General features: G+C 37.4%; 1 protein-coding gene across 3 annotated transcripts in view; it reads left to right on the top strand.

Annotated features, from left to right (window-relative positions):
- RBM27 (RNA binding motif protein 27) overlaps positions 1–24,879 on the top strand; it is an 88,364-nt gene that overhangs the window by 51,002 nt on the left and 12,483 nt on the right. For all 3 annotated transcript variants that reach the window (XM_023226961.2, XM_023226962.1, XM_023226963.1), the window contains 10 exons: positions 3,084–3,233; positions 5,871–6,015; positions 7,874–8,027; positions 8,642–8,938; positions 10,961–11,101; positions 15,760–15,879; positions 17,303–17,377; positions 17,516–17,680; positions 19,024–19,128; positions 19,561–19,752. In XM_023226961.2, the coding sequence (XP_023082729.1) occupies positions 3,084–3,233; positions 5,871–6,015; positions 7,874–8,027; positions 8,642–8,938; positions 10,961–11,101; positions 15,760–15,879; positions 17,303–17,377; positions 17,516–17,680; positions 19,024–19,128; positions 19,561–19,752 (1,544 nt within the window). The remainder of the gene's footprint in view (positions 1–3,083; positions 3,234–5,870; positions 6,016–7,873; positions 8,028–8,641; positions 8,939–10,960; positions 11,102–15,759; positions 15,880–17,302; positions 17,378–17,515; positions 17,681–19,023; positions 19,129–19,560; positions 19,753–24,879) is intronic.

Raw genomic sequence — 24,879 nt, 5'->3', positions numbered from 1 at the left:
AAGCTTTGCTACAGATGGCCGTCCACGTCACTGATCTTTTTTACCTTAAGCTGGCCAGCCTAAGCGGTGACCTGGCATCCTGATCTGCTGTCATACAGTCCTATTAAAGCTCATAGGTAGTTTTATTTTCTGTTCCTTTGCTTCTTTGGTTTGTCTATAGTGGCTGCTAGATGATTAGGCCTGTGTATCCGTCATCTCTGGTGTCCTCTATATTTACTTTCAGTGCCTCGGTAACAAAGTAATGCTAGTTCCTTGAGCTAGTTTCTAATCAGGTAGATGGAAAGATAATATCCACTTAATGTTTTCTGATTAGTTATACATTATAATAAACTAGGTTAATTTTTCTTTGAAACAAAACGAAAATAAACATCTGGTTTCTTGCCGATCATGTCCTTTTTTCCCTTTTGCCCCTTGTATGGTTCTTTTGCCCCTTGTATGTGTGTATAATGTAGCAATTCTTAAAAATTCTTTTGTCCTATTGACATAGGTATTTTGAAGGATCTGTGGAGTGCTTTGTGGGTGTTTCATGAGGTGTTTTTAACCCTTTCTCACTTTGCCTTTAGATCTTATTCATCTTAATTAACTAAAGGGCTTTTAAGTTAATTGGTGTTCTGTGTATTCCCAGGATTTATAGCACAAGGTTATTTGATTATGTAACTTCTTTAAAACTTTCTGCAGTCTTAACTGTAGGAGATTTTCTGTCAGTAGTGCCAAGTGGTAACTGAAAATTTTTAATCATAATTTGCTGATCCATTTTTAAAAAGATAAAGCAGTATTCATTTTGTATGTTATATTGCATGTAATTTTTAGAGTTGGCATAACCAGGGAAGCTGTTACTTTACATATCATTTTCAAACTGTATCATTCTTCAACACGTTGAAATTTAATAAGCAACTATGTTAGATTTACTTTAAAGCTAGACATATCATTACAGTGTGTTTCCATCAGGAGGGAATGCTCACGATTAAATACTGTCTTTAGTTGTCTTAAAGAAACAAAAAATTATAGAGAGAGAAGTTAGAGCAAAAGCTAAAATAATTAAGTATGAAGCCCCCAAAATACTCTTTGGCAGATAACTATGATCATAGTCCTGTAACCATTGAGGCAAAATTATTTGTTTTTATTTGTTTATTTGTTTGTTTTGTTTGTTTGTTTGTTTTGAGACAGAGTCTGACTCTGCTACCCAGGCTGGAGTGCAAGGGCGTGATCTTGGCTCACTGCAACCTCCACCTCCAGGGTCCAAGCGATTCTCCTGCCTCAGCCTCCTGAGTAGCTGGGATTACAGGCATGCATCACCAAGCCCAGCTAATTTTTGTATTTTTAGTAGAGATGAGGTTTCACCATGTTGGTCAGGCTGGTCTTGAACTCCTGACCTCGTGATTTACCCGCCCTGGCCTCCCAAAGTACTGGAATTATAGGCGTGAGCCAGTGCACCTGGCCCAATTATTTGGTTTTATTAATCATCATCAGGAAACTTTGAGACTGAATGCAAGCCTTAGGAATGAAATAAAAAATCTCTAATAGGAATGTCATTGTGATAATAATTTATTAAATTTTCTGTTCCATCCTTCTCTGAGGAGGACAGTACAAATGCCCCAAATGATTACTTTTCAACATAATTTAACATTTTATTAGAGGGAGACAGTTCTTAATCTAGTGATGCCTTTTTTGTGTAATTCCATGAGCTGTTTTCAAAACCTGGAAAAAGGGGAAACGTGGGGGTGGGGGAAAGAGAAGGAATGTCGACCAGCAGTTCTAGTTCTTATATTAGATATCTCAGAATCACCTGTGCTTTAATAGCATTTTATTATTATTGCCTCCTTGTAGCTTGTGGATGTTTTGTGCAAGAAGGAAGTTAGCTTGTGAATCTGAAGTTGGGAGAAGCATAATATTCATGGGAGAGGTTTAATCTAAGAGTATTGGGGGTGAAACATTTTCTGGATTGAGGACTTCTGAATCCTAGTTGTGCTATTTATTGACTGTTGACTCAAATGCCTGTAGTGGCCAGGAAGATCCCCTAAATGAGGATAATTTGGTGATCTTATATTCTGAATCACTTCTATACTCTAAATCATAGACGTGACTGACGTGTATGTGAGCCCATGTGCTGTTTTATTTGAAATATGGTTTATGTGTGAAACCAGCTGTTCTCTCTCTAGTTTGAAGAAGTGCAGATAACCAAATGAATACATTTTCTTTTGACCTCAATTAAAAAGGTGCCTAGAAATTGGAGATATGATAGATAACAGAGGAAACTCAGTCCTTCACATATGGTGTTTGTGTATGTAAAAATTTGTATTAATAAATGTGCATTGGGCTGGGCATGGTGACTCACACCTGTAGTGCCAGCAGTTTGGTAGACTGAGGCCGGCAGATGGCTGAAGCCCAGGAGTTCAAGACCAGTCTGGGCAAGATAGCGAGACCCCATCTCTATTTTTTTAAAATAAAAAAAAAAGTGTACATTGACATTTGGATAAGGTAATTAATATATAGAGCAGAAATGAGTAGGTGAGTGAATCTGAAAATACCATTATTTAAGAATGGATGCATGTATCTATATTCTGTAATAGGAGCATTTTTTTTTTTTTTCAGTTTCAAAAAGTGTGTCTAGATACTGTAACACAAAGAGAAATACAGTCTTCACTTCAGGTTCCACATATGCAGATTCAACCAACTACAGATTGCAAATATTCAGAAAAAATAAAAATAAAAAATAGCAATACAATAATTAAAAATAATGCAAGTTTTAAAAACAATATCCGTAACAGCTATTTACATAGCATTTATATTATGTATTATAATTAACCTAGAGATGTTTTAGAATATACAAGAAGATTTACCTAGGTTATATGCAAATACCACCACCCTATTTTATATAAAAGTCTTGAACATTTGTGCATTTCGATATCTGTGGGAGGGTCTTGGAACCAGTCCCTCACAGATACTGAGAGGTGACTGTAGGTTGATGTATTTATATTTGTTGGAGAATATGTTTTTTAAGCAGGTGTTTATTTTAGAACAATGAGAGATGATTTAACCTCTCTCTGATTTGTTGTGTGTTTTGTTGCTTTGTTTTCCCTCAGACACATATGAACCAGATGGTTACAACCCAGAAGCTCCTAGTATTACTAGTTCTGGTAGATCTCAGTACAGACAGTTCTTTTCAAGAACACAGACACAGCGCCCCAATCTGATTGGCCTAACATCTGGAGATATGGATGCAAATCCAAGAGGTGAGAATACCTTGAACTTTTTTCTGATGCTAAGTGTTATGCAGTAGTTAGATATAGTTATTACATTTGCATTTCTGGCCTCGCTTGAGGAAATTAAGGTCCAGATTACTTATATATCATCTCTTTGAAGGTTACTATGTGATTAGTCTCAGATGTTTTTAAATAACTTTATCTCCAAAGTTTATTTTAAAGCTATAGTTAGAATATATTTATTTTTAAATATAAATCACTAATATTACTTAACTACTTCTTTTAGTAGGACTTTAGGCTGTTTTAGTTTTGTTGCTAGGCACTGTGTTAGGTATTGTGTATAGATAGATGAAATTACTGATCCCCTCCTCAAAGAACTGATCATTGAAGGGCCTACTTTGGCACCTCAAAGTACTGGGATTACAGGTGTGAGCCCCTGTGCCCAGCCTAGCATTTTCCTGTTCTTTCTTTCTATCCTAGCTTTATTAATTATTTTTTTCCTGCCATTAATAACACTATTACCACTATAAGAATAACAAGTTTTGTATGAAGACTACCAAATGCCTTCTCATATATATATATATATATATATTTTTATATGGATATATTTTTTGAGACAGGGTCTCCTTCTGTCACCTATGCTGGAGTGCAGTGGCGTGATCTTGGCTCACTGCAACCTCTACCTCCTGGGTTCAAGCAATTATCCCACCTCAGCCTCCTGAGTAGCTAGGATTACAGGTGTGCGCCACTACAACCCTGCTAATTTTTGTATTTTTAGTAGAGACGAGGTTTCACCATATTGGTCAGGTTGGTCTTGAACTCCTGACCTCAGGTGATCCAGATCCCACCTTGGCCTCCCAAAGTGCTGGGATTACAGGCATGAGCCACCACACCCAGCCTCATAGATATTACTGTCTCTCACGTTTCTGTTTTTATTCTCCCCTTTTACAAGTAAAGACACTGAGGCTTAGAGAGGTTTAAAGAACTTGCCCAAGGTCACACAGCTGTTAAGTGCCAGAACTAGAATTCAGAGTAGAAGTCATGTTTTGTGTACAACAGGATTTCTTTGTTGTCTTGGGCAAGTCATTTAACCTTTAGTTATATCTCCTTCCTTTAATATGACACACTTCATTAAATTTCAAAAAAGCATTAGGCGATGTTAGCTGGTAATGATAAAAACTATTTAAGGAGAACATAATGGCATCTCAAATTCTAGAATGTTTTATGCCATCACAGTTGCTGTCTTCTTCATTAGCCTTCTGAAACATAAGTCCCATAAGAGCAAGGATCATGTCTATTTTATTCACCAATGTATACCCAAGGTCTGCTATAGTTGCTGAGCTGTCACATAGCTGAATGTCAAGTGAATGAATCTTTACATCATAATTTCCCTGACAAAGATGAAATCAAATGTACCAACTCCTAACCATAAACCTACCCCGGCATTCAGCTCTGGGTTATTCTTTGCTTGGTGGAGTTGCTAAAGTTAAGAGAAATACTCAGGATTCAATAGGCATAGTTTTGTGTTGTTAATTTCTGTTTTGTTCAGTACACCTCTTCCTACCCACAGGTTATTTATTGTAAGGACAGATTCTTAGAGTATTTCTGTCAATTTATAGTATTGGCTTTGGAGTTTCTTCCCACCTTTAAACCTATAGAAAATCAAAAGAAACATAATAAACATCTGAATGCCTTCATTTAGATTTACCAGTAATATTTTATTACCTTTGGGCATGAATGCTCTCTTTTCTTTCTTCTCTCCACTCACTTTTTCTTGTTGAATCTCTTGAAAGTAAGTGGTAGACATTGTGAAACTCTCCTTTACCTTATATCTAAGAATAAGACAGTCCTATATAAGCACAGTATTATTACCACACATAAAACCATAATTCCATAATAATATGTAATTCTTATGATGTGGTTAACTTCTTGTTGAATCACACCAGGAGGCAAATAATGTCCATTAATGGTGCTAAGTTTGATTGCTTGCATAAGGTGATCATTGTTAGAGCTCTCCACTGTGTTTGTTTCTTTCTTTGTTTGTTTCTTTATGAGACTGAGTTTCACTCTTGTTGCCCAGGCTGGAGTGCGATGGTGCAATCTTGGCTCACCGCAACCTCCGTCTCCTGGGTTCAAGTGATTCTCCTGCCTCGGCCTCCCGAGTAGCTGGGATTACAGGCATGCGCCACCATGTCTGGCTAATTTTTTTGTATTTTTAGTAGAGACGGGGTTTCCCCATGTTGGTCAGGCTGGTCGCGAACTCCCAACCTCAGGTGATCCACCCGCCTTGGCCTCCCAAAGTACTGGAATTACAGGCGTGAGCCACCGTGCCCGGCCCAGAGTTCTCCATTGTAAATGTAATTTTTGGAGTGTTACTTTGGCACCATAAGAATCTTGTTTTCCAACAACCTTTCACCAATATTTTTTTCATCTATTGATCATTCATGCCTGAGTCAATAATTACATCAAGGTTAACTTTGAGTTTTGAAACATGGATTTCTAGTTTTTGTAGAAAAAGGCATTTGTAACTTTTTCTTCTGTTAGGCATTTCTAAAAAAGAAATGAAAGTAATTGAGCTATTAATAGTACTCTTTAGCTTTTAGACTAAGTATGTTAATCATTGAGACTCCTGAAAAACTCAGTAATTTGAATGTTTGTTTCCAACAGCTGCTAACATTGTGATCCAGACTGAACCACCAGTTCCTGTTTCGATTAATAGCAACATAACCAGAGTAGTTCTTGAACCAGATAGTCGAAAAAGAGCTATGAGTTGTTTGGACGGGCCACTCACAAAGAAACCTTGGCTGGGGAAGTAAGATAATTTGCTAATTAGTAGCATCTAATTGTTATTGTTGTTTGCATTAGTAAATTCATAAAAATAAGATTTGTCATTAATTAATGCTTTTCAAACTAAATATCTTGAAGTTAGGGTTCTAGGAGACATCGTTAGAATGTTGTAAAAATTAAAAAGTTAACAATATTTATAGTAGGTTTTTTTTTTTTTTTTTTTTGAGATGGAGTCACCCAGGCTGGAGTGCATAATCTCAGCCCACTGCAACCTCCGCCTCCCGGGGTGAAGTGATTCTCCTGCCCCAGCCTCCTGAGTAGTTGGGATTACAGGTGCCGGCACCATACCCACCTAATTTTTTGTATTTTTAGTAGAGACGGGGTATCACTGTGTTGGTCAGGCTGGTCTTGAACTCCTGACCTCAGATGATCCATCCACCTTGGCCTCCCAAAGTGCTGGGATTACGGGTGTGAGCCACCACACCCGGCCCATAAAAGGTATTTCTAAGTTGTACCTACCTATTTCTACACCTAACCCAATGTTAAAAATTACTGACACACTGGCAATGGATAGAAAAGAAGAAAAAAAAAGAAATAAATGGTGAAGAAAATAGCTTAGTACCCTTGCAGAAGTTGAAAATACGCCATTAAAGATGATGTTCTAGCCGGGCACGGTGGCTCACGCCCGTAATCCCAGCACTTTGGGAGGCCAAGGTGGGCGGATCACTTGAGGTCAGGAGTTCGAGACCAGCCTGACCAAAATGGAGAAACCCAAAATACAAAATTAGCCGGGCATGATGGTGCACGCCTATAACCCCAGCTACTTGGGAGGCTGAAGCGGGAGAATCACTTGAACCCTGGAGGCGGAGGTTGCAGTGAGCCGAGATTGCACTCTAGCCTGGGCAAAAAGAGCAAAACTCTATCTCAAAAAAAGAAAAAAATAGATAATGTTCTAGCCTTAATTTAATTTAATGATGTTAGAGTCCTTGATAATTGTGGTAGGTATTTATGTTAGATCTTTTTAGCATATGATTTTAAGTGTTAGTTGGGCCTTTGCTTTTTGTAATCTATTGCTGTTCACCTTTCTCTTCACCTTTTCTCTATTCTCATGTAATAAGAATAATGTCGGCTGGGCATAGTGGCTCACACCTGTAATCCCAGCACTTTAGGAGGCCAAGGCGTGTAGATCACTGACGTCAGGAGTTTGAGACCAGCCTGGCCAACATGGTGAAACCTTGTCTGTACTAAGAATACAAAAATTAATCGGGCGTGGTGGTGTGTGCCTGTAATCCCAGATACTAAGGAAGCTGAGGCAGGAGAATCACTTGAACCCGGGAGGTGGGGGTTGCAGTGGACCGAGATCATGCCACGGCTCTCCAGCCTGGGCGATGGAGTGAGACTCTGTCTACAAAAAAAAAAAAAACAAAAAACAACAACAAAAAAAGAATAATGTGAAAATTGCTTAGTAATTTCTGAAGAATGTTAAGGGCTCACAAAAGGCAGTTTAAACAAATTAATCAATGCAATTAATTTATTATATAGAGATGTGGTCTTACTATGTTCCCCAGACTGGTCTGGAAGCCCTGGGCTCAAGCAGTCCTCCTGCCTTGGCCTCTCAGAGTGCTGGGCTGGTATTACAGGCATGAGCCACTGCGCCCAGCTTGTAACCTGTGTCTTGATGTTTAATATATTTCTGTGGTTTGAATTTTGAATATAATGTTTCATAGGATTTTGAAAAAGTTTTCTGGGATTATAGGTGTGAGCCACCATGCCCATCCACAAAAGGCACTTAAAAAATTATAAACCTAAATTCTTTGTGGTTATATCTCTTGGCTAGGCATGAAGTAGGAGAATTAACTAAGATGTATTAATCTTCCTTTTAGGCAAGGAAATAACAATCAAAATAAACCAGGGTTCTTACGAAAGAATCAGTATACAAACACCAAATTAGAAGTCAAGAAAATCCCTCAGGAATTGAACAACATTACCAAGCTCAATGAACACTTCAGCAAATTTGGAACTATTGTTAATATCCAGGTAACTGTGGCTATGTCGGTGACAGAAGCCAGGCATTTTATGGGTCTTGGGAAAATTTCTATTAGCTCACCTTGTTTAAATGAGTCAGTGGTTATTCTGATCATCTCTGCTAAGTGCTGTAAATGCCACCATATATCTGTATATCCACTTTTATGATGGACTTGTTAAACCACGTTTGTTCTTGTGAATTCATTTGGTTCTTTTCTGCAATCTCTTCCTGAAAGAGAATGGGTAGCCTCACAGTTTTGGAGACTGGGAAGTCCAAGATCAAGGTGCTGGATGATTCATTTCCTAGGGAGTGCTGTCTTCCTGGCTTGCAGATGGTTGGCTTCTCGCTGCGTTCTCATATGGCAGACAGAGAAAGAAAAAGAGGGGGTTGGGGCAGATTTCTTTCTCTTCTTTTAAGGCCACTGATACTGTTCATTAGGATGCACCCTTATGACCTCATTTAACCTTAATTACATCCTAAAAGCTCTGTCTCCAAAATAGTAATGTTGGAGTTTAGGGCTTCAACATGTGTATTTTGGGGAAAACATTCATTACATAGCAATGGGTCATCATTTATTTAACTATTTTCTGTTTTTGGGAATTTATATTGTTTTATTTTCTTCAAGGTTGCTTTTAAGGGTGATCCAGAAGCAGCCCTAATCCAATATCTTACCAATGAGGAGGCCAGGAAAGCCATTTCTAGCACAGAAGCAGTTCTAAACAACCGATTCATTCGAGTCTTGTGGCATAGGGAAAATAATGAGCAACCAACACTACAGTCCTCAGCACAGCTGCTCCTGCAACAACAGCAAACACTTAGTCACCTCTCACAGCAGCACCATCACCTGCCACAGCATCTTCATCAGCAGCAGGTGCTAGTGGCCCAGTCCGCTCCTTCAACAGTGCATGGAGGTATCCAGAAGGTAATCTGGTTCACTGGGAATTAAAGGTCTTTTAGTTACACCCTCTAGATCAGTATTTTTCAGTTCCTGGTCCTTGGGTCTTCTACATAAGAGCTACTCATAATTTGAACCGCAGACCAGCAGCATCTGGTCTCCTGGGATCTTATTAGAAATGCAGATTCTTGGGGGAAAAATTGCAGATTCTTGAGCCATACTCCATCCTACTGAATCAGAATCCCTATGGGTGGGGCCCAAGGATTTGTGTTTTAACAAGCTCTCCAGGTGATTCTTACATACCTTAAAGTTTGAGACGTGCTATTTTACATCAGAATCACTTACCTGGGTGCAAATTCCTGGGCTTCACCTTCTCAAACCTGTGTAGAGTCAGTCTCTAGCTATGGGGCCTATAAATATACATGTTTAACAAGTACTCTTAAGTTATTGTTATGCACACTAAAGTATAATAACCATCTACCACTGAGCAACTTTGACTGTAGAGCTATTTCTTTATTTTGTATTAGAATCAGTCTTTTTTTGTGTCTACCCATTTGCCCTCCTTTTTCCCATGTAAGAAAAATTATACGTTCCTTCTAAAAATGGGTATAGAAGCTCCAGGAGAACTGGAATTTTGCCTGTTGTGTCCATTCTGTCCCTAGTGCCTAAAACAATATCTGGTACATATTGCTCAAAACATATTTGATTGAATACATGAAGGAAGGAAAAAACAAAAGAACAAAATACCACACATCAGAGCCATTCAGATACTGACCTAGATAATCTCATGCTTAGAGTAAATGCATTCAGATTTTTTAAAAGTATTCCTTACAGTACATGGTGTCGACTCCATTTATCATCCTGCTCATTTGCATCTAAATTCTCTTTCAGTTATCCCACTTGTATCCCACTTCATGTAAGGGCCCAAAGGTGAATGCTTCACCTAGATGTTGGATGAATAGTGTAGAAAAGAGTTCATATGATCACCTTCATGGTGATCAATTAGACAGGTTCTGTTAGTACAGCCCAATATTGCATTATGTTTTTGAGGTGATCATTTCACAGTTATTCATATTAAGCCACTGTCAGTTAAGACCCCCTAACTCTTTTATTCTTCTTTTTTTCTTTTTCTTTTCGAGACAGTCTCGCTTTGTCGTCATTCAGGCTAGAGTGCAGTGGCTCAGTCTTGGCTCACTGCAACCTGTGCCTCCTGGGTTTAAACTATTCTCCCGCCTCAGCCTCCCGAGTAGCTGCGACTACAGGTGCATGCCACCATACCTGCCCAATTTTTGTATTTTTAGTAGAGACGGGATTTCACCATGTAAAATGGTCTTGAGCTGGTCTTGAACTCCTGACCTCAGGTGATCCACCTGCCTTGGACTCCCAAAGTGCTGGGATTTTATGTATGAGCCACTGTGCCCAGCCAAGACCCTCTAATTCTTTCAGAGCATTGCATACTAGAGGAAACATTAAAAAATAATTGTTTTTTTGTGTGTAGGTGCATGCATTTTGTTGTGATATGTTTTAGACATTCCAAAAAGTATGAATAATCCTTTTTTTTTTTCTTTTTTTTTGAGATGGAGTCTTGCTCTGTCGCCCAGGCTGGAGTGCAGTGGCCGGATCTCAGCTCACTGCAACCTCTGCCTCCCAGGTTCACGCCATTCTCCTGCCTCAGCCTCCCGAGTAGCTGGGACCACAGGCGCCCGCCACCTCACCCGGCTAATTTTTTGTATTTTTAGTAGAGACAGGGTTTCACCGTGTTAGCCAGGATGGTCTCGATCTCCTGACCTCGTGATCCGCCCATCTCGGCCTCCCAAAGTGCTGGGATTACAGGCTTGAGCCACCGCGCCCTGCCCAAAAGTATGAATAATCTACCAATCATTTCTATATTCACCAGTGTCATTAAAAAATAAAACCTTATGGATAATGGAAGCACCTTCCCATTCCCATTTTCTTATCTTCTTCCCTAGAGTAATCATCTTAAATTTGTGTCATTCCTAGGCATGTTTTTAAACTTCTGCCACATAAGTGTTTATTTTGTATATGCAGATGATGAGCAAACCACAGACATCAGGTGCATATGTTCTTAACAAAGTTCCTGTTAAACATCGTCTTGGACATGCAGGTGGTAACCAGAGTGATGCATCACATTTATTGAATCAGTCTGGTGGTGCTGGAGAAGATTGCCAGGTAGGCATTTTTGGGAGCTTCAGATATATTTAGAATCATTCAGTGAATTAACAAAATAAATTAGTTATCAGTCAGACAGTCAAGACAGTTGTGACAGCTAACCTAAGTGTGGCAGGTATACCTCTCTAATTTCCATGTTTCAGTCAGAAATTTGCTAGTGAAATTTTTTTCCTATTCAAAGTTAAGTAGGAGGCTGGGCATGGTGGCTCACACCTGTAATCCCAGCACTTTGGGAAGCCAAGGTGAGTGGATCACCGGAGGTCAAGAGTTCGAGACCAGCCTGGCCAAAATGGTGAAACCCCATCTCTACTAAAACTATAAAAAAATTAGCTGGGCGTGGTTGCAGACACCTGTATTCCCAGCTACCCGGGAGGCTGAGGCACGAGAATCACTTGAACCTAGAAGGTGGAGATTGCAGTGAGCCAAAATCGCGCCATTGCACTCCAGCCTGGGTGACAGAGCAAGACTGTCTCAAAAAACAAAAACAAAAACAAAAGCAAAGTGAAGTAGGAATTTGAGAATTGTAGATATTTATTTATTTATTTAATTTTTTTTTTTTTTTTTTTTTGAGACAGTTTCGCTGTTGTTGCCTAGGCTGGAGTGCAGTGACACAATCTCGGCTTACCACAATCTCCACCTCCTGGGTTCAAGCAATTCTACCTCAGCCTCCTGAGCAGCTGAGATTACAGGCATGCGCCACCATGCCTGGCTGATTTTGTATTTTTAGTAGAGACGGGGTTTCTCCATGTTGGTCAGGCTGGTCTTGAACTCCCGACCTTAGGTGATCCACCCACCTCGGCCTCCCAAAGTGCTGGGACTACAGGTGTGAGCCACTGCACCCAGCCGAATTTTAGGTATTTATTAATAGATAAGTGTCTTTATTAGTTAAAAATTTCTTTAATTTCATCTTTTAAGAATTTAGTGAAGGGTATTCTGTCATAGTAAAAAAACCAAACTTTGAAATATATTTTAAGTAATTAATTTTTAGTAATATATCTATACTATAACTCTTGAGCATGGTGATTATTACAAAGAGAGCTAAATAAAAAGAAAAATAAGCAGGGAAAGCAAAGCAAACTGCAGAGGAAGAGCAGCAATGCATGCTATCCCAAAAAATACAATATAGCTTCTGTAACTGAAACAACCTGATATTGACTCATGAATAGACAGACCAGTGGAACAGAATAGAAAATCTAGAAATAGACTCAATTGCAAATAGGAGTTATTATATAATAACAAAGTGTCCCAGATCAGTGGGGGAGTTATAGACGTGTTGATAAATAGTATTGGGATAACTGGATAGCCAGTAGGGAAAAGATGAAATAAGATCTGATCCTCTTTTTTTTATTATATCATAAGCCAGTATAAATTCCAAATGGATCTGAGATTTAGATGTTGATTGAAAAACTAAATGATACAACCCCTCATGAAAGGAAATTTGGCAGTACAGTATCTGCCAAAATTATGTATATGCATTACTAAACTAGTTATCTTCCCTCTAAGAATCTATGTCAAAGGTATACTAGCCAAAATATAGATAGACATATGTGCAAGGCTAGTAATGATATACCCTTTATAGTAACAGAAGACTGGAAACAACCCAAATGCCCATCTGTAGGGGACTGGTTAACTGCAAATGTAGTATATCTACACAGGAAATATACAACTATATAAAGAATGAAGAATATTTTTGTATGTACCATGGAGTGATTATCAGAATATATTAAGTAAAAAAGCAAAATGGAAGAAAAAATACATAGTTTACTACTGCTGGTGTGAAAAAGTAGAGGCACTGAACACAGAGAAGTATTTGCTTATAACAGGAAAAAACCAAAAAGATAATTCATATTATTTAAATCCTGTGGTTATGGCAAGTATAGAAGAAGCTAGATGACTTTTGATTATGTCTTGTTTTGTAGATTTGACTTGGAACCATGTAAATAAATTCTGAATGTAATTATAAAGTAAAAGTAAATGAAATAGAAGTAATCCCTAAAAAGTGAAAAGAAAAGTGAAACCCATGAACTAGCATATCTGCATTGAGCGCTTTAAAACAGTGATCTGACAATATATTCCTAATGTGATATACCCTGAGGACAAAAAACGATTTAAAGAAATCATATCAACATTGGCAGTGTTGATATTCTGAAACCCATCTGTGAGCATTGTAGAGTAATTAAAATGAGGAATTATGCTGATGTCCTTGACAACTGAGATTTTCAGTGTGGCTGAAAAGAGAGATAGAAGATAGATAAGATTAAGTAAATAGGCTGTAGTCCTGCATTTGAATAGAAACTATCAGTATAAACTCAGGTTGTATTTTATCTTAAAGGGAAAGAAAGGCAACAAAATATTCCCCAAACGTTTCCCAATTCTATTCACTGAAAAGGTCTAGAAACAATGACCAGCCCAGTCATTGAGCATTCCTAGCACTCAAAGGGATCCAGGAATCCTTGAAGAAATAGCTGTCTCCAGACCTGAGATTGGCAGTATTGCAGATGAGCCTAGAATATGGTATCAAGCCAGAAAGTAAGGAGGGTGTCAGAGATTACTAGAGTTCTGTCAAAGAGAAAAGCAAATCTGATCAGACCTCTAAATCTACCCACTAATTTAAAAGAAATTTGGGGTATAGAGGGACATCTTCAAGGGTACCATAGAATCCTCTGGGGTAGTACTACTGGATGAGTGACCTGGTTTCTTCAACAAACAATTTGCAACAAAAAGCAAGAGATGGAGAGGGAAACTATGAAGTAAAGGAGACTTCAAAGAGATATAACAAGTTACACTTCCAGGGACTTTAATAGATCCCATGTCAAATGGGAGGACATTGTTTAGAAAATTACAAGCTGGAACTGGAGAGGTGAATATTTAATATTAAAGAAGTATTATTGCCTTTTAACTATATATTGTGATAGTATTGTGGTTATGTTGAAAAATGAAAGGAGTCCATATCTTTTAGAGATATAATTGAAATATTACGGATCATATGATATTTGGGATAAGAATATAGTTAGTTGGGGATATAAATGAAAGAAGATTATTTTACATATTGATTATTGTTGCTGCTTGGTACTTTTGTCTGTTTCAAAAATTCCATTTAAAAAAAAAAAAAAGTGATTAAAGATTTTCAAGTCAGATGGCCCTGACTGACTTAACCTGCCCCTTACTAGCTGTTGCTATGATAATTAAAACTTTAATGTTAATTTTATGTTAATAAAAAAAAGCCCCAAAGGGGAATGTGTAGCACATAAATAGTGCTCAGTAAATTTTAGTTGTTGCCATTTTAATAAAATAAATGATAACATGAACATCAGCTATACGAGGTTCTTACGGTACATGCAGGACTTTCCTGTGTAAACTGGTTTAGTTTTGATGATAATTAAGTGTTGTGATTGAGAGAAGTCTTACATTTGGATATATTATTTATGAGATTGAATTTTCCATGGATTTCTGACTATTATTTTCTCTCTCTCTTATATTATTCAAAGTTAATTAAAAAGTTTTAAAGAAGACTGGTACAGTGACTCACACCTCTAATCCTAGCACTTGGGGAGGCTGAGGTTGGAGGATCACTTGAGCCCAGGAGTTTGAGACCAGCCTGGGCAACATAGAGAGACCCTATCTCTACAAAAAAGAAAAGAAACCAGCCAGGCGTGGTGGCTTGCACCTATAGTCCCAGCTACTCAGGAAGCTGAGGTGGGATTAAGCCCAAGAGATTGAGGTTGCAACAAGCCGTGATTGCACCTCCGCGCTCTAGCCTGGGCAGCAGAGTGAGACCTTGTCTTTAAAAAAAAAGGAAGAAAGGAAAAATTAAAAAAAAAAAAAAACGTAGCTGAATTCTTAGAAGGATTTTTCAGTTATTGGAAACAAGGGTTTTTGTTCGGCACTTCACCTAACAAAAAACAACTTATGATACCCTCCAGCCAGATACCACCTGTAGCCAAACAAATTCAACTTATTATTCAGTGAGAGGTATACACAATGCAACTGTGTGTGCCAAAAGGACTTATTTTAGGATTTCGGCTAAGTTAGATGATTTAGAAGGATTTAAGGAAACAGGCATAAATTCTGTAATAGGATAGCTTACTAAATCTTACCTGGAATGAGGCTAAAGCAGTAAGTGGTAAAGAAGCAGCAGTCATTCCTGGCATAAACGTTATGTTTAGTCATTTTATGGTTTGCATAGCATTCATGTTTTTGTCTCTGTTCAGTCATGATTAGGGAATGGTCTTCATTTTGTCTTGATCTGTTATGGTCACAAGAGCAGCTTTGTCTGATGTTGGTATTTTGTGAAATTGTGTTTAACAGGAGGGCAGTAAGGCTGTTTTTATCTTTTGGATGACAAATTTATGAATAAAGAACTAGATTTTATAATGAAGTTTTTAAATGTAGAAAGAAAATTTAAATCCTAAGAAGAGTAGAAATATATGCATCCTTTCTAAAAAATTACTCTAAGCATTTCTAAGATATAATTATATTTGTGTGTGCTTTTTTCTTTAGATATAATTATATTTGTGTGTGCTTTTTTTTCTTTAGATATAATTATATTTGTGTGTGCTTTTTTTTCTTTAGATATAATTATATTTGTGTATGCTTTTTTTTTCTTTAGATATAATTATATTTGTATGTGCTTTTTTTTTTTTTCTTTATTTTTTTAGATATTTTCAACTCCAGGCCATCCAAAACTGATTTACAGCTCCTCAAACTTAAAGACACCTTCAAAGCTCTGTTCAGGGTCTAAATCTCATGATGTTCAAGAAGTGCTTAAAAAAAAACAGGTAACAATCTTGATTCTTCTTGCCTTACAGAAGAAAAGATGCGTTGAATTGTTAAGTGGTTACATTATCACTTTTAAATCAGTTCATGTCGGTAGGGCATGACATCATAATGCTCATATAGCTTCTTCTCTAGTGTACACTTGGAAAAAAAAGATGGACATACAGAAAAATATGTTTCACAATTGCCATTCAGAATTTTTTTTAATACACTATTATTCCCTCAATTCTAGTGTTTATTTTCTTTTTTAAATTCCTAGGTAGATAATAATTCATATAAAATATAACACTTTTGTAATTATTATCTGTGTGATTCAGTTCTGAGTTTCATTGTCATCCTATTAAGTTCACATAGGGTTTTCCAAATTAAATAGATATTTATATGTACTATCTCAGTATAATTAGAGATTTAACAGGAGGGTGGGAGGCACAATTTTCCTGGTGAAATCTGTAGATTTTACTCTATCATTATTATTATTATTTTTGAGATGGAGCTTCGCTCTTGTTGCCCAGGCTGGAGTGCGATGGCATGGTCTTGGCTCACCGCAGCCTCCGCCTCCCAGGTTCAAGCGATTCTCCTCCCTCAGCCTCCAGAGTAGCTGGGATTATAGGCATGCGCCACCACACCCCGGCTAATTTTGTATTTTCAGTCGAGACGGATTTTCTCCATGTTGGTCAGGCTAGTCTTGAATTCCCGACCTCAGGTGATCCACCTGCTTCGGCCCTCCAAAGTGCTGGGATTACAAGTGTGAGCCACTGTTCCCGGCCTACTCTATCATTTCCAACCTATAGCTGCATGTCACTTTTTTCTTTTTCTTTTCTTTTCGACAAGGTCTCTGTCACTCAGATTGAGTACAGTGGCATGATCACGGCTCACTGCAGCCTTGATGTCCCAGGCTCAAATGATCTCTCACCTTAGCCTTCTAAGTAGCTGAGTAGGCATGTGCCACCATGCCCCGGCTAATTTTGTTCATTGTTTTGTAGAGACAGGGTCTCATTCTGTTGCCGAGGCTGGACTCAAGCAATCCTCCCACCTCAGCCTCCCAAAGTGCTAGGATTACAGGTTGAGCCACCATGCCTAGCCTCACATTTTTAAACTTTAAACTTCAAAAATAAGGATTTAGCTTATTACATTGGCAAGTGAAAACAACTTTTGTTTTTCTTCATAAGGACATTCAGGTCATTCAAGTCAATAAATCTCATAGAGATAGCTAATTAGGTCCAATATTTTAAATATTTTTTAAGTACAGTTATAAACTCTCTTATGTTGAAAGTGTTAGGGAAAATATACTCAAAGGTTTCATCTTTGGTGTCAGCTTTTTTTTTTATTAGGGGGACAGTCTGTCTCAGGGAGGACCCAGAAAAAATGAGTTGAGAATGGTGGCAAATTATGTTATCTGTATTAATTTCTTTTTCACTTATATAGGAAGCAATGAAGTTACAACAAGATATGAGGAAAAAAAGGCAAGAAGTGTTAGAAAAACAAATAGAATGCCAAAAGGTAAAACAAGAGCTCATTATTTGCATGCTAGAATTGATGTATAGAACTGATTTTAAAAGTATTATTCATGATTTTTAAAGTCTTCTTTATATTACAGTTTAGTAAGCGTGGTTTTACCTTTTTCTGTTTATTTTGTAGATGTTAATATCCAAGTTAGAAAAAAACAAAAATATGAAACCAGAAGAAAGAGCAAATATAATGAAGACTTTGAAAGAGCTTGGAGAGAAGATCTCACAATTAAAAGATGAATTAAAAACATCTTCTGCAGTCTCCACACCATCTAAAGTGAAGACAAAAACGGAGGTATCTATTTGCATTTTTTTATTTAACATAGGGTTATTGAACATCTGCCATGTGCTTGGCACCTTGAAAGTACAATGGAACCCTTAGGTAGCTAATATCCTAATAGGAATATAGGCAAACAATTATAGTACTTAAAGATATCCTGATTATAGTACTTTTTTTTTTTTTTTTTTAAGGAGACAAGGTCTCACTATATTGCCCAGGCTTGCCTCAGATGCAGTCCTCACACCTTGGCCTCCCAGAGTGCTGGGATTACAGGTGTGAGCCACTGCACCCAGCTGCCACAATTTTTTTTTTAGTGTTTGTGCAGATTCTCTGTACCCTTTTTGGGAAGAGGTTCATAATACCCTGTTTGAACAAAGATGTGTTTTTTAACTGAATATTTTGGTTCCCTGCTGAAGATGACACTATTAGAGTGATGGTAATGAAAGAGGTATTTCCCATTTCAGCAGTATTTTTTTAATGCTGTAATAGTATTGTAATAAAACCATCCTTTTAAAACAGTAGCCTGGCCTATTCATATGAATAAAAATGTGGCATGTTATTAAAAAGAATAATCAGAAGTTCCAGATCTATTTAAGTCTAATTTTATTAATTTCTATCTGTTTCCTTACCTGTACTTGGTTTAGACAGTGGTTCCATTATACCACAGTTCTGTGGTGTGATTATAGACAATTCTAGTCCTCTGAGAACTGGTAATAAATTTGTCAGATATGTAGAATGTAAATTGTTATATGCAATATTACATTAAATTTGAAATTATGGTTCTCTGTCACTATCGAAACATAAAATGTTTAAGATTTCTTCTTAAAAGTATAATAAAAATGTTTTTTATTGAATTTTTTTCTAATTAATAGAAAATATATATGCACATTTTAAAAATTAAAGAGGTGGAAAATATCACTGGCAGTCATGTCTCTTAAAGACTGATAAATAATTTGTCTCTAACAAAAAAGAGAATGGCAACAGTTATGGATTCCAATCTGGTAGTAATTATGTAGCTGTTACTATTGTACTATAAATACATTTTTACTATATAATTTATTTTGCTCTTTTGTGTTTCATTTGTGATACTTTATTATGTGACAGTTATTCTGAGCTCCTTCATCTCAGGTGTCTGTTCCTAGGATCTGATTTTTAAGCCGTCTAATGCTTACTGTTTTTCACTGATACCCATTTACTTTTTACATGTTGGCACTACTATATCTGTAAAGTTAGTTTTTTCAAAACACCCATGTTTATTGCATGCTCTCATTCTCTGTGTCATTGTGTAACTATAATGTTCTGGAGAAGATCTTGTAAGTTACCTAAAAAATACCTTTTTATTTTCGATTTTTCCAAAGGCCCAGAAGGAGTTATTAGATACTGAACTGGACCTCCACAAGAGGCTGTCCTCAGGAGAAGACACCACAGAATTACGGAAAAAACTCAGTCAGTTACAGGTTGAGGTGAGATTTAAAAGGAGTTAGTGCCCCACCACATTTAACGTCTCAAAAAAGTTTTCGTTTGGCCGGGCGTAGTGGCTAACACCTGTAATCCCAGCACTTTGGGAGGCTGAGGTGGGTGTATCACCTGAGGTCAAGAGTTTGAGACAAGCCTGACCAACATGGAGAAACCCTGTCTCTACTAAAAATACAAAATTAGCCAGGTGTGGTGGCACATGCCTGTAATCCCAGCTACTTGGTACTTGGGAGGCTGAGGCAGGAGAATCGTTTGAACCCAGCAGGTAGAGGTTGCTGTGAGCCGAGATCACGCCATTGCACTCCAGCCTGGGCAATGAGAGTGAAACTCCATCTCAAAAAAAAAAAAAGAAGTTTTCCTTTGTTTTTAAGGTTTAGTCTAACAATATATGCTGCATTCTACTTTTTGTTGTTATTCAGGCTGCACGGTTAGGTATTTTACCTGTGGGTCGAGGAAAGACCATGTCCTCTCAAGGTCGAGGAAGAGGCCGAGGGCGTGGAGGAAGAGGAAGGGGCTCACTAAATCACATGGTGGTGGACCATCGCCCCAAAGCACTAACAGTTGGAGGATTCATTGAGGAAGAAAAAGAAGACTTACTTCAGCATTTCTCAGTAAGTTTTTAAAACAGCAAATGCTAACTCTAAAAACACTGTGTTCATCATTTTCCTTGCTGCAGTGTGTATAAATGTCAAATGTTTTGTAGATTAGAAAAATTAGTTGTAAAAAACATGAGTACTACCAAATGCCTATTTAATATATTTAAAAGTCAAGAAGCAGCTCTTGCTTTTGATTCCGTAATACTCCACTTATGTGCATTTGTAGTGACAAGTTGTTTCAAAGCTATACTTAATGCTTGTTTTAGGTTTATTACATGGCTTACCAGGTATTTACAATTAATAGTGAAACAGTCTGGAATAGAGGCAAAATTCAAAGAAAGAATTTATTAGGATAACAGGTATATTTAGTTATATTCTGTATGTAGTGGCAACCCCTTACTTTTAGGCAAACATGCAAATAGATTTTCTACAGGCAAATGTCTTTACTGTTTTGGACATATGCAGTATATACTCTTTCCAGGCACTCATTCATTCAGTAAATATTTTATTGAGTATTATTTGTGCTAGAACATTTTCATACCTGATCTCATTTAATTTTAAATGACTGTATAAATGTGAAATACATGTAAAACGGTATACATGTGAAATCCTCTGTGTACAACAGATGTGAACACCACAACTTAAAACGTCAGCAGCAATCATATAATTAATAAATAGTGGAACCAAGATAACTAGGTTCCCTATTCCTCAAACAACTCTTTTGAGAGGAAATATTTTTAGCCCTATTAAGTGTTAAAGATGGCCCGGGACAGTAGCTCATGCCTGTAATCCCAGCACTTTGGCAGGCTGAGGCAGGTGGATGACCAGAGGTCAGTCAGGAGTTTGAGACCAGCCTGGTCAACATGATGAAACCCCATCTCTACTAAAAATACAAAAATTAGCTGTGTGTGGTGGTGTGCACCTGTAATCCCAGCTACTTGGGAAGCTGAGGGAGAAGAATTGCTTGAACTTGGAAGGCAGAGAGGTTGCAGTGAGCTGAGAGAGTGCCATTGCACTCCAGCCTGGGCCACAATAGCAAAACTCCATCTCAAAAAAAAAAAACAAAAAATATTAAAGATAGTGAGGGAAATCATAAAGAGCAAGGCTTCACTTCAAGTGTTTTTATTAGTTTGATGCCCATTAACCCTGTTTCACCCTGATTCTTGGGGAAGATAGGCTGTTATGAAAAGGACATTCCAGATTTGAATGTCCTCTGAGTTATGAATGGTTCACTCTTGACCCAGTTCTTTCCCTGGTGTAACCCTTATTTGTCTTTTTTGTAAAGTGGGAGAATAGCTCTAAGTGACTTCTTGAGGAATAAAGAGGATGGCGGAGCACTATACAAGTGCAGGGTATTTTTGTGAAGGCTGCCCGAATGTTGATTTTTGTCTTTTAAGGTTTAGTTTATAAAATTAAAATCTCCTTGCCAAATAAATTGGTCATGTAGAACGAATACCAGTTCTGGTGAGGTGATACTGGATTATGTGAAGCAGAATTTCTACAAATTTGACTCATTGCAGAAAGTTTCAGTTACAAAAAATAGTTAATCTTACTAGGAAGACAGCTACATGTTCATTCCTGTGGTCACTGGAGACTATATGTAGATGTTTAAAATTTAACCCAGAAGTCATGCTCAAATGGATCTCTTTCCTTCTGAAAAGTAGAACCATTCTAAAGCATCTAATAATAACTGATTTTTATGTACATATACCTGACAAGTCTGCAGTGTGGCATTCAGTTGGCAGATGTGGTTATGTCTAGACACTTAGGAAAAGAGCAAGCAAAGCTAAGGCAGATGAGGTAACCTCAGGAACAAAACACTTCCTTTGGTTTGGATGGGTCTTTTATTTTCTTGTTTGATAGCATGTATCACATAGGGTCTTGAGTACGAGGAGCACGCTTCCCTAATAATAACTACTTGGGCAATATAGTATGCTTTCTTTGAAAGAAATACAGAAATACATATGCTTAGGCATTATTGTGAATAGAGTTAGCAAACATAAAAGGAAACTCTTCTTCAAGGTCTTTTGTATCTCACAGAGGCCAAGGTAAAATCTGTATTTTCAATATTCTTCTATTCTTAATGATTATGAAAGGATCATGGGTGAGCCATATCTGTATGAAAAAATGATGGATGGATTTTAATGAAGTTATTCAGAATCAAATTCTGGAGTCCTTCAGAGTTTGCTCTTCAATAGTCTAGGAACTTATCATAAGTGGATTATGGTTGTATGCAAATGGCAGCTATAAGTATGCTCATTATAGTGCATGTAATAGTGAAAAATGATAACCATGTAAATGTTTGACAGTGTTTTGCGGCCTTTAAAAACGTATTTATTTATTTATTTATTGAGACAGAGTTTTGCTCTTGTTGCCCAGGCTGGAGTGCAATGGCACGATCTTGGCTCATTGCAACCTCCGCCTCCTGGGTTCAAGCGATTCTCCTGCCTCAGCCTCCTGAGTAGCTGGGATTACAGGTATTAGTCATCACACTGGGCTAATTTTTGTATTTTTAGTGGTAGTAGTATTGCACTTCTCTATTTTCCATAGTTCCTGAGGAACACATACTCCTTTTTTTTTTTTTTTTTAATAGGTAGTTATCTTTTTTGTGTGTGTGTGTGACAGTCTCCATCTGTCACCCAGACTGGAGTGTAGTGGCACGATCTTAGCTCACTGCAACCACTGCCTCCTGGGTTCAAGCGATTCTCGTGCCTCAGCCTCCTGAGTAGCTGAGACTATAGGCACGCATGACCACACCCAGCTAATTTTTCTGTATTTTTACTAGAGATGGGGTTTTGACATGTTGGCCAGGCTGGTCTCAAACTCCTGGCCTCCAGTGATCTGCCCGCTGGCCGCCTTGGCCTCCCAAAGTGCTGGGATTACAGGTATGAGCCACTGTGCCCGGCCAACGCAAACTACTTTAAAATCAGACTTTTTACTTCACATTCACTTTTGGGATGAAGCATCGTGTTTTATGTTGTGTATTTTAAAACCAAATTTGAGGATATTGGTTGATCTTGATCTTTTTGGTCTCGGGTACATATATGAAAGGTATATATAGATTAAAGCATATACAAATTTAAAATACATAGAATATTTAATTTATAGTGCAGGTTATATATATAATAGCATAAAAACATACATTTTTATATATATATTAATAATATGTATCAGAGATCAGCACACTTCTGTAAAGGACTAGATAGTACATACATTGTCTTCTCTCTTTCACCTGCTCTTCCCTCTCCTCCTCTTTCCTTTCTAGTTCTTTTTCTTTTTTTTTCTTTTTCTTCTTTGTACTTCAGTGGATGAACATTTTTTTCTTTTAATAACCTTTTCAAAAATGCAAAAACCATTCTTAGCTCCTAGGTCATTAAAAACAGGGTGCTGGGCTACATTTATCCTGAGGGCTGTAGTATGCAGACCCCTAGTATGTTATTATATTACTTTATGTATCAAATATTTAAGTTAAACATAATTAATTGAAGTATATAAATATAATTATATATATTTTAAAGATCAAAATCAGTGAATCCAGAAAGAACTTTCTAGTTGTTTTTTTTTTTGGAGATGGAGTCTTGCTCTGTTGCCCAGGTTGGAGTGCAGTGGTGTGATCTCGACTCCCTGCAATCTCCGCCTCCTGGGTTCAAGTGATTCACCTGCCTCAGTCTCTACAGTAGTTGGGATTACAGGCGTGTATACCTCCTGGCTAACTTTTTTGTATTTTTTAGTAGAGACGGGTTTCACCATGTTGGCCAACCTGGTCTGAAACTACTGACGTCAGGCGATCCACTGCCTCAGCCTCCCAAAGTGTGAGGATTACAGGCATGAGCCACGCACCTGGCCCAGAAAGAATTGTTTAATAGAAGAATCTTTATTTATATATATATTTTTCACAGAAATCTTAAGATTTTTAATATCTTAATGAAGTTAATGTTAAGTATTTATAATTGAAGTTTAATTCAAAAGTTGAAAATTTTAACTCAGCCTTGCGAAGGGCACAGATGGGACAAAAACTAAAGTACATTCCTTCATCCCTGTTGAAGGGAGTTTCGGCTAGATACAAAAGGAAAAGTTATTTTCTCTAAATATTTGGAATATAGAGACTGTACTTTGATATTTTTCAAGTAGTATGGCTCATTTAACTAAGAATTTTGAATTTTTCCTTCTTTTCAAGAAGTCTAGGGTTAGGTTTTAGGATTGATCAATTCAGAAATTCAGCTGCTCAGATTTACATATTTCTCTTCTTCTATCCTACCATGTTGCCTTTTATTAGGCTTTTTTCCTCTTGTCTTGACCTCCCAAAGTGTTGGGATTACAGGCGTGAGCCTCTGCACCTGGCCAGTTTTTCTCTTTTTTTTTAAATTCCTGTTTTTACTGTTACTTCTTGATTTTTAAATTTTAAGCATTATATATTGACTTCCCATTAGTCTTTCTGCTTCCCACCTCTCCAGTTTTTTTTTTTTTGACCTTGTTGTGTTTTATTTTTTTCTTACAAATTTATACCTTAAAAAAATAAATGATTCTACTGTCATTTCAGTGGAGGTCTGGGGAAGGATATGAAATTGCATACCACAGATGGTCAGTTCCCCATCTTTAGCCAGAAGTCCCTTTGAGTCTTAAGAAAGAGGTTTATCTCTAAAGTACTATTTAGAACCTGTGCTCCCACAATATTTATATAATTCGTTATAATTTTTATGTTCTTACTGGCAGAAACCTCTAATTTCTCACTCCTGCCATTCCTGGAACTTCATATAAGGCAACTGAGTATTTCTGCTGTAATTACTAAAGACTTCGCACATAGTTAGCTTTTCCCCACAGCCTCTCTAGACAGGGATTTTCCCCCACCTTCCGAGTATATGAAAAATATATTTGAGAATGTTACTGTACATGGAAGTGATACCTTATAGTTAGGCAGATAGTTTTCTTTTGTGCTTTCCACAACAAAAATTAGCCTTTTCTTTGTATTTAACATTTGGAGAAAGTTTTTTAGATAGTGCTTCATTGATTGCCCTTCATCAGACCTTGTTAAAAAAAGTAATGTAGGCCTGGCGTGGCGGCACCTGCCTGTAATCCCAGCACTGTTAGGAGGCTGAGATGGGAGGATTACTTGAGTCCAGAAGTTCAACACCAACCTGGGCA

Source organism: Piliocolobus tephrosceles, chromosome 4, assembly GCF_002776525.5.
Source record: "Piliocolobus tephrosceles isolate RC106 chromosome 4, ASM277652v3, whole genome shotgun sequence".
Classification (NCBI taxonomy): Eukaryota; Metazoa; Chordata; class Mammalia; order Primates; family Cercopithecidae; genus Piliocolobus; species Piliocolobus tephrosceles.
Note: the sequence above shows the minus strand (reverse complement) of the source record. Positions and strands in the feature narration are given on the sequence as shown.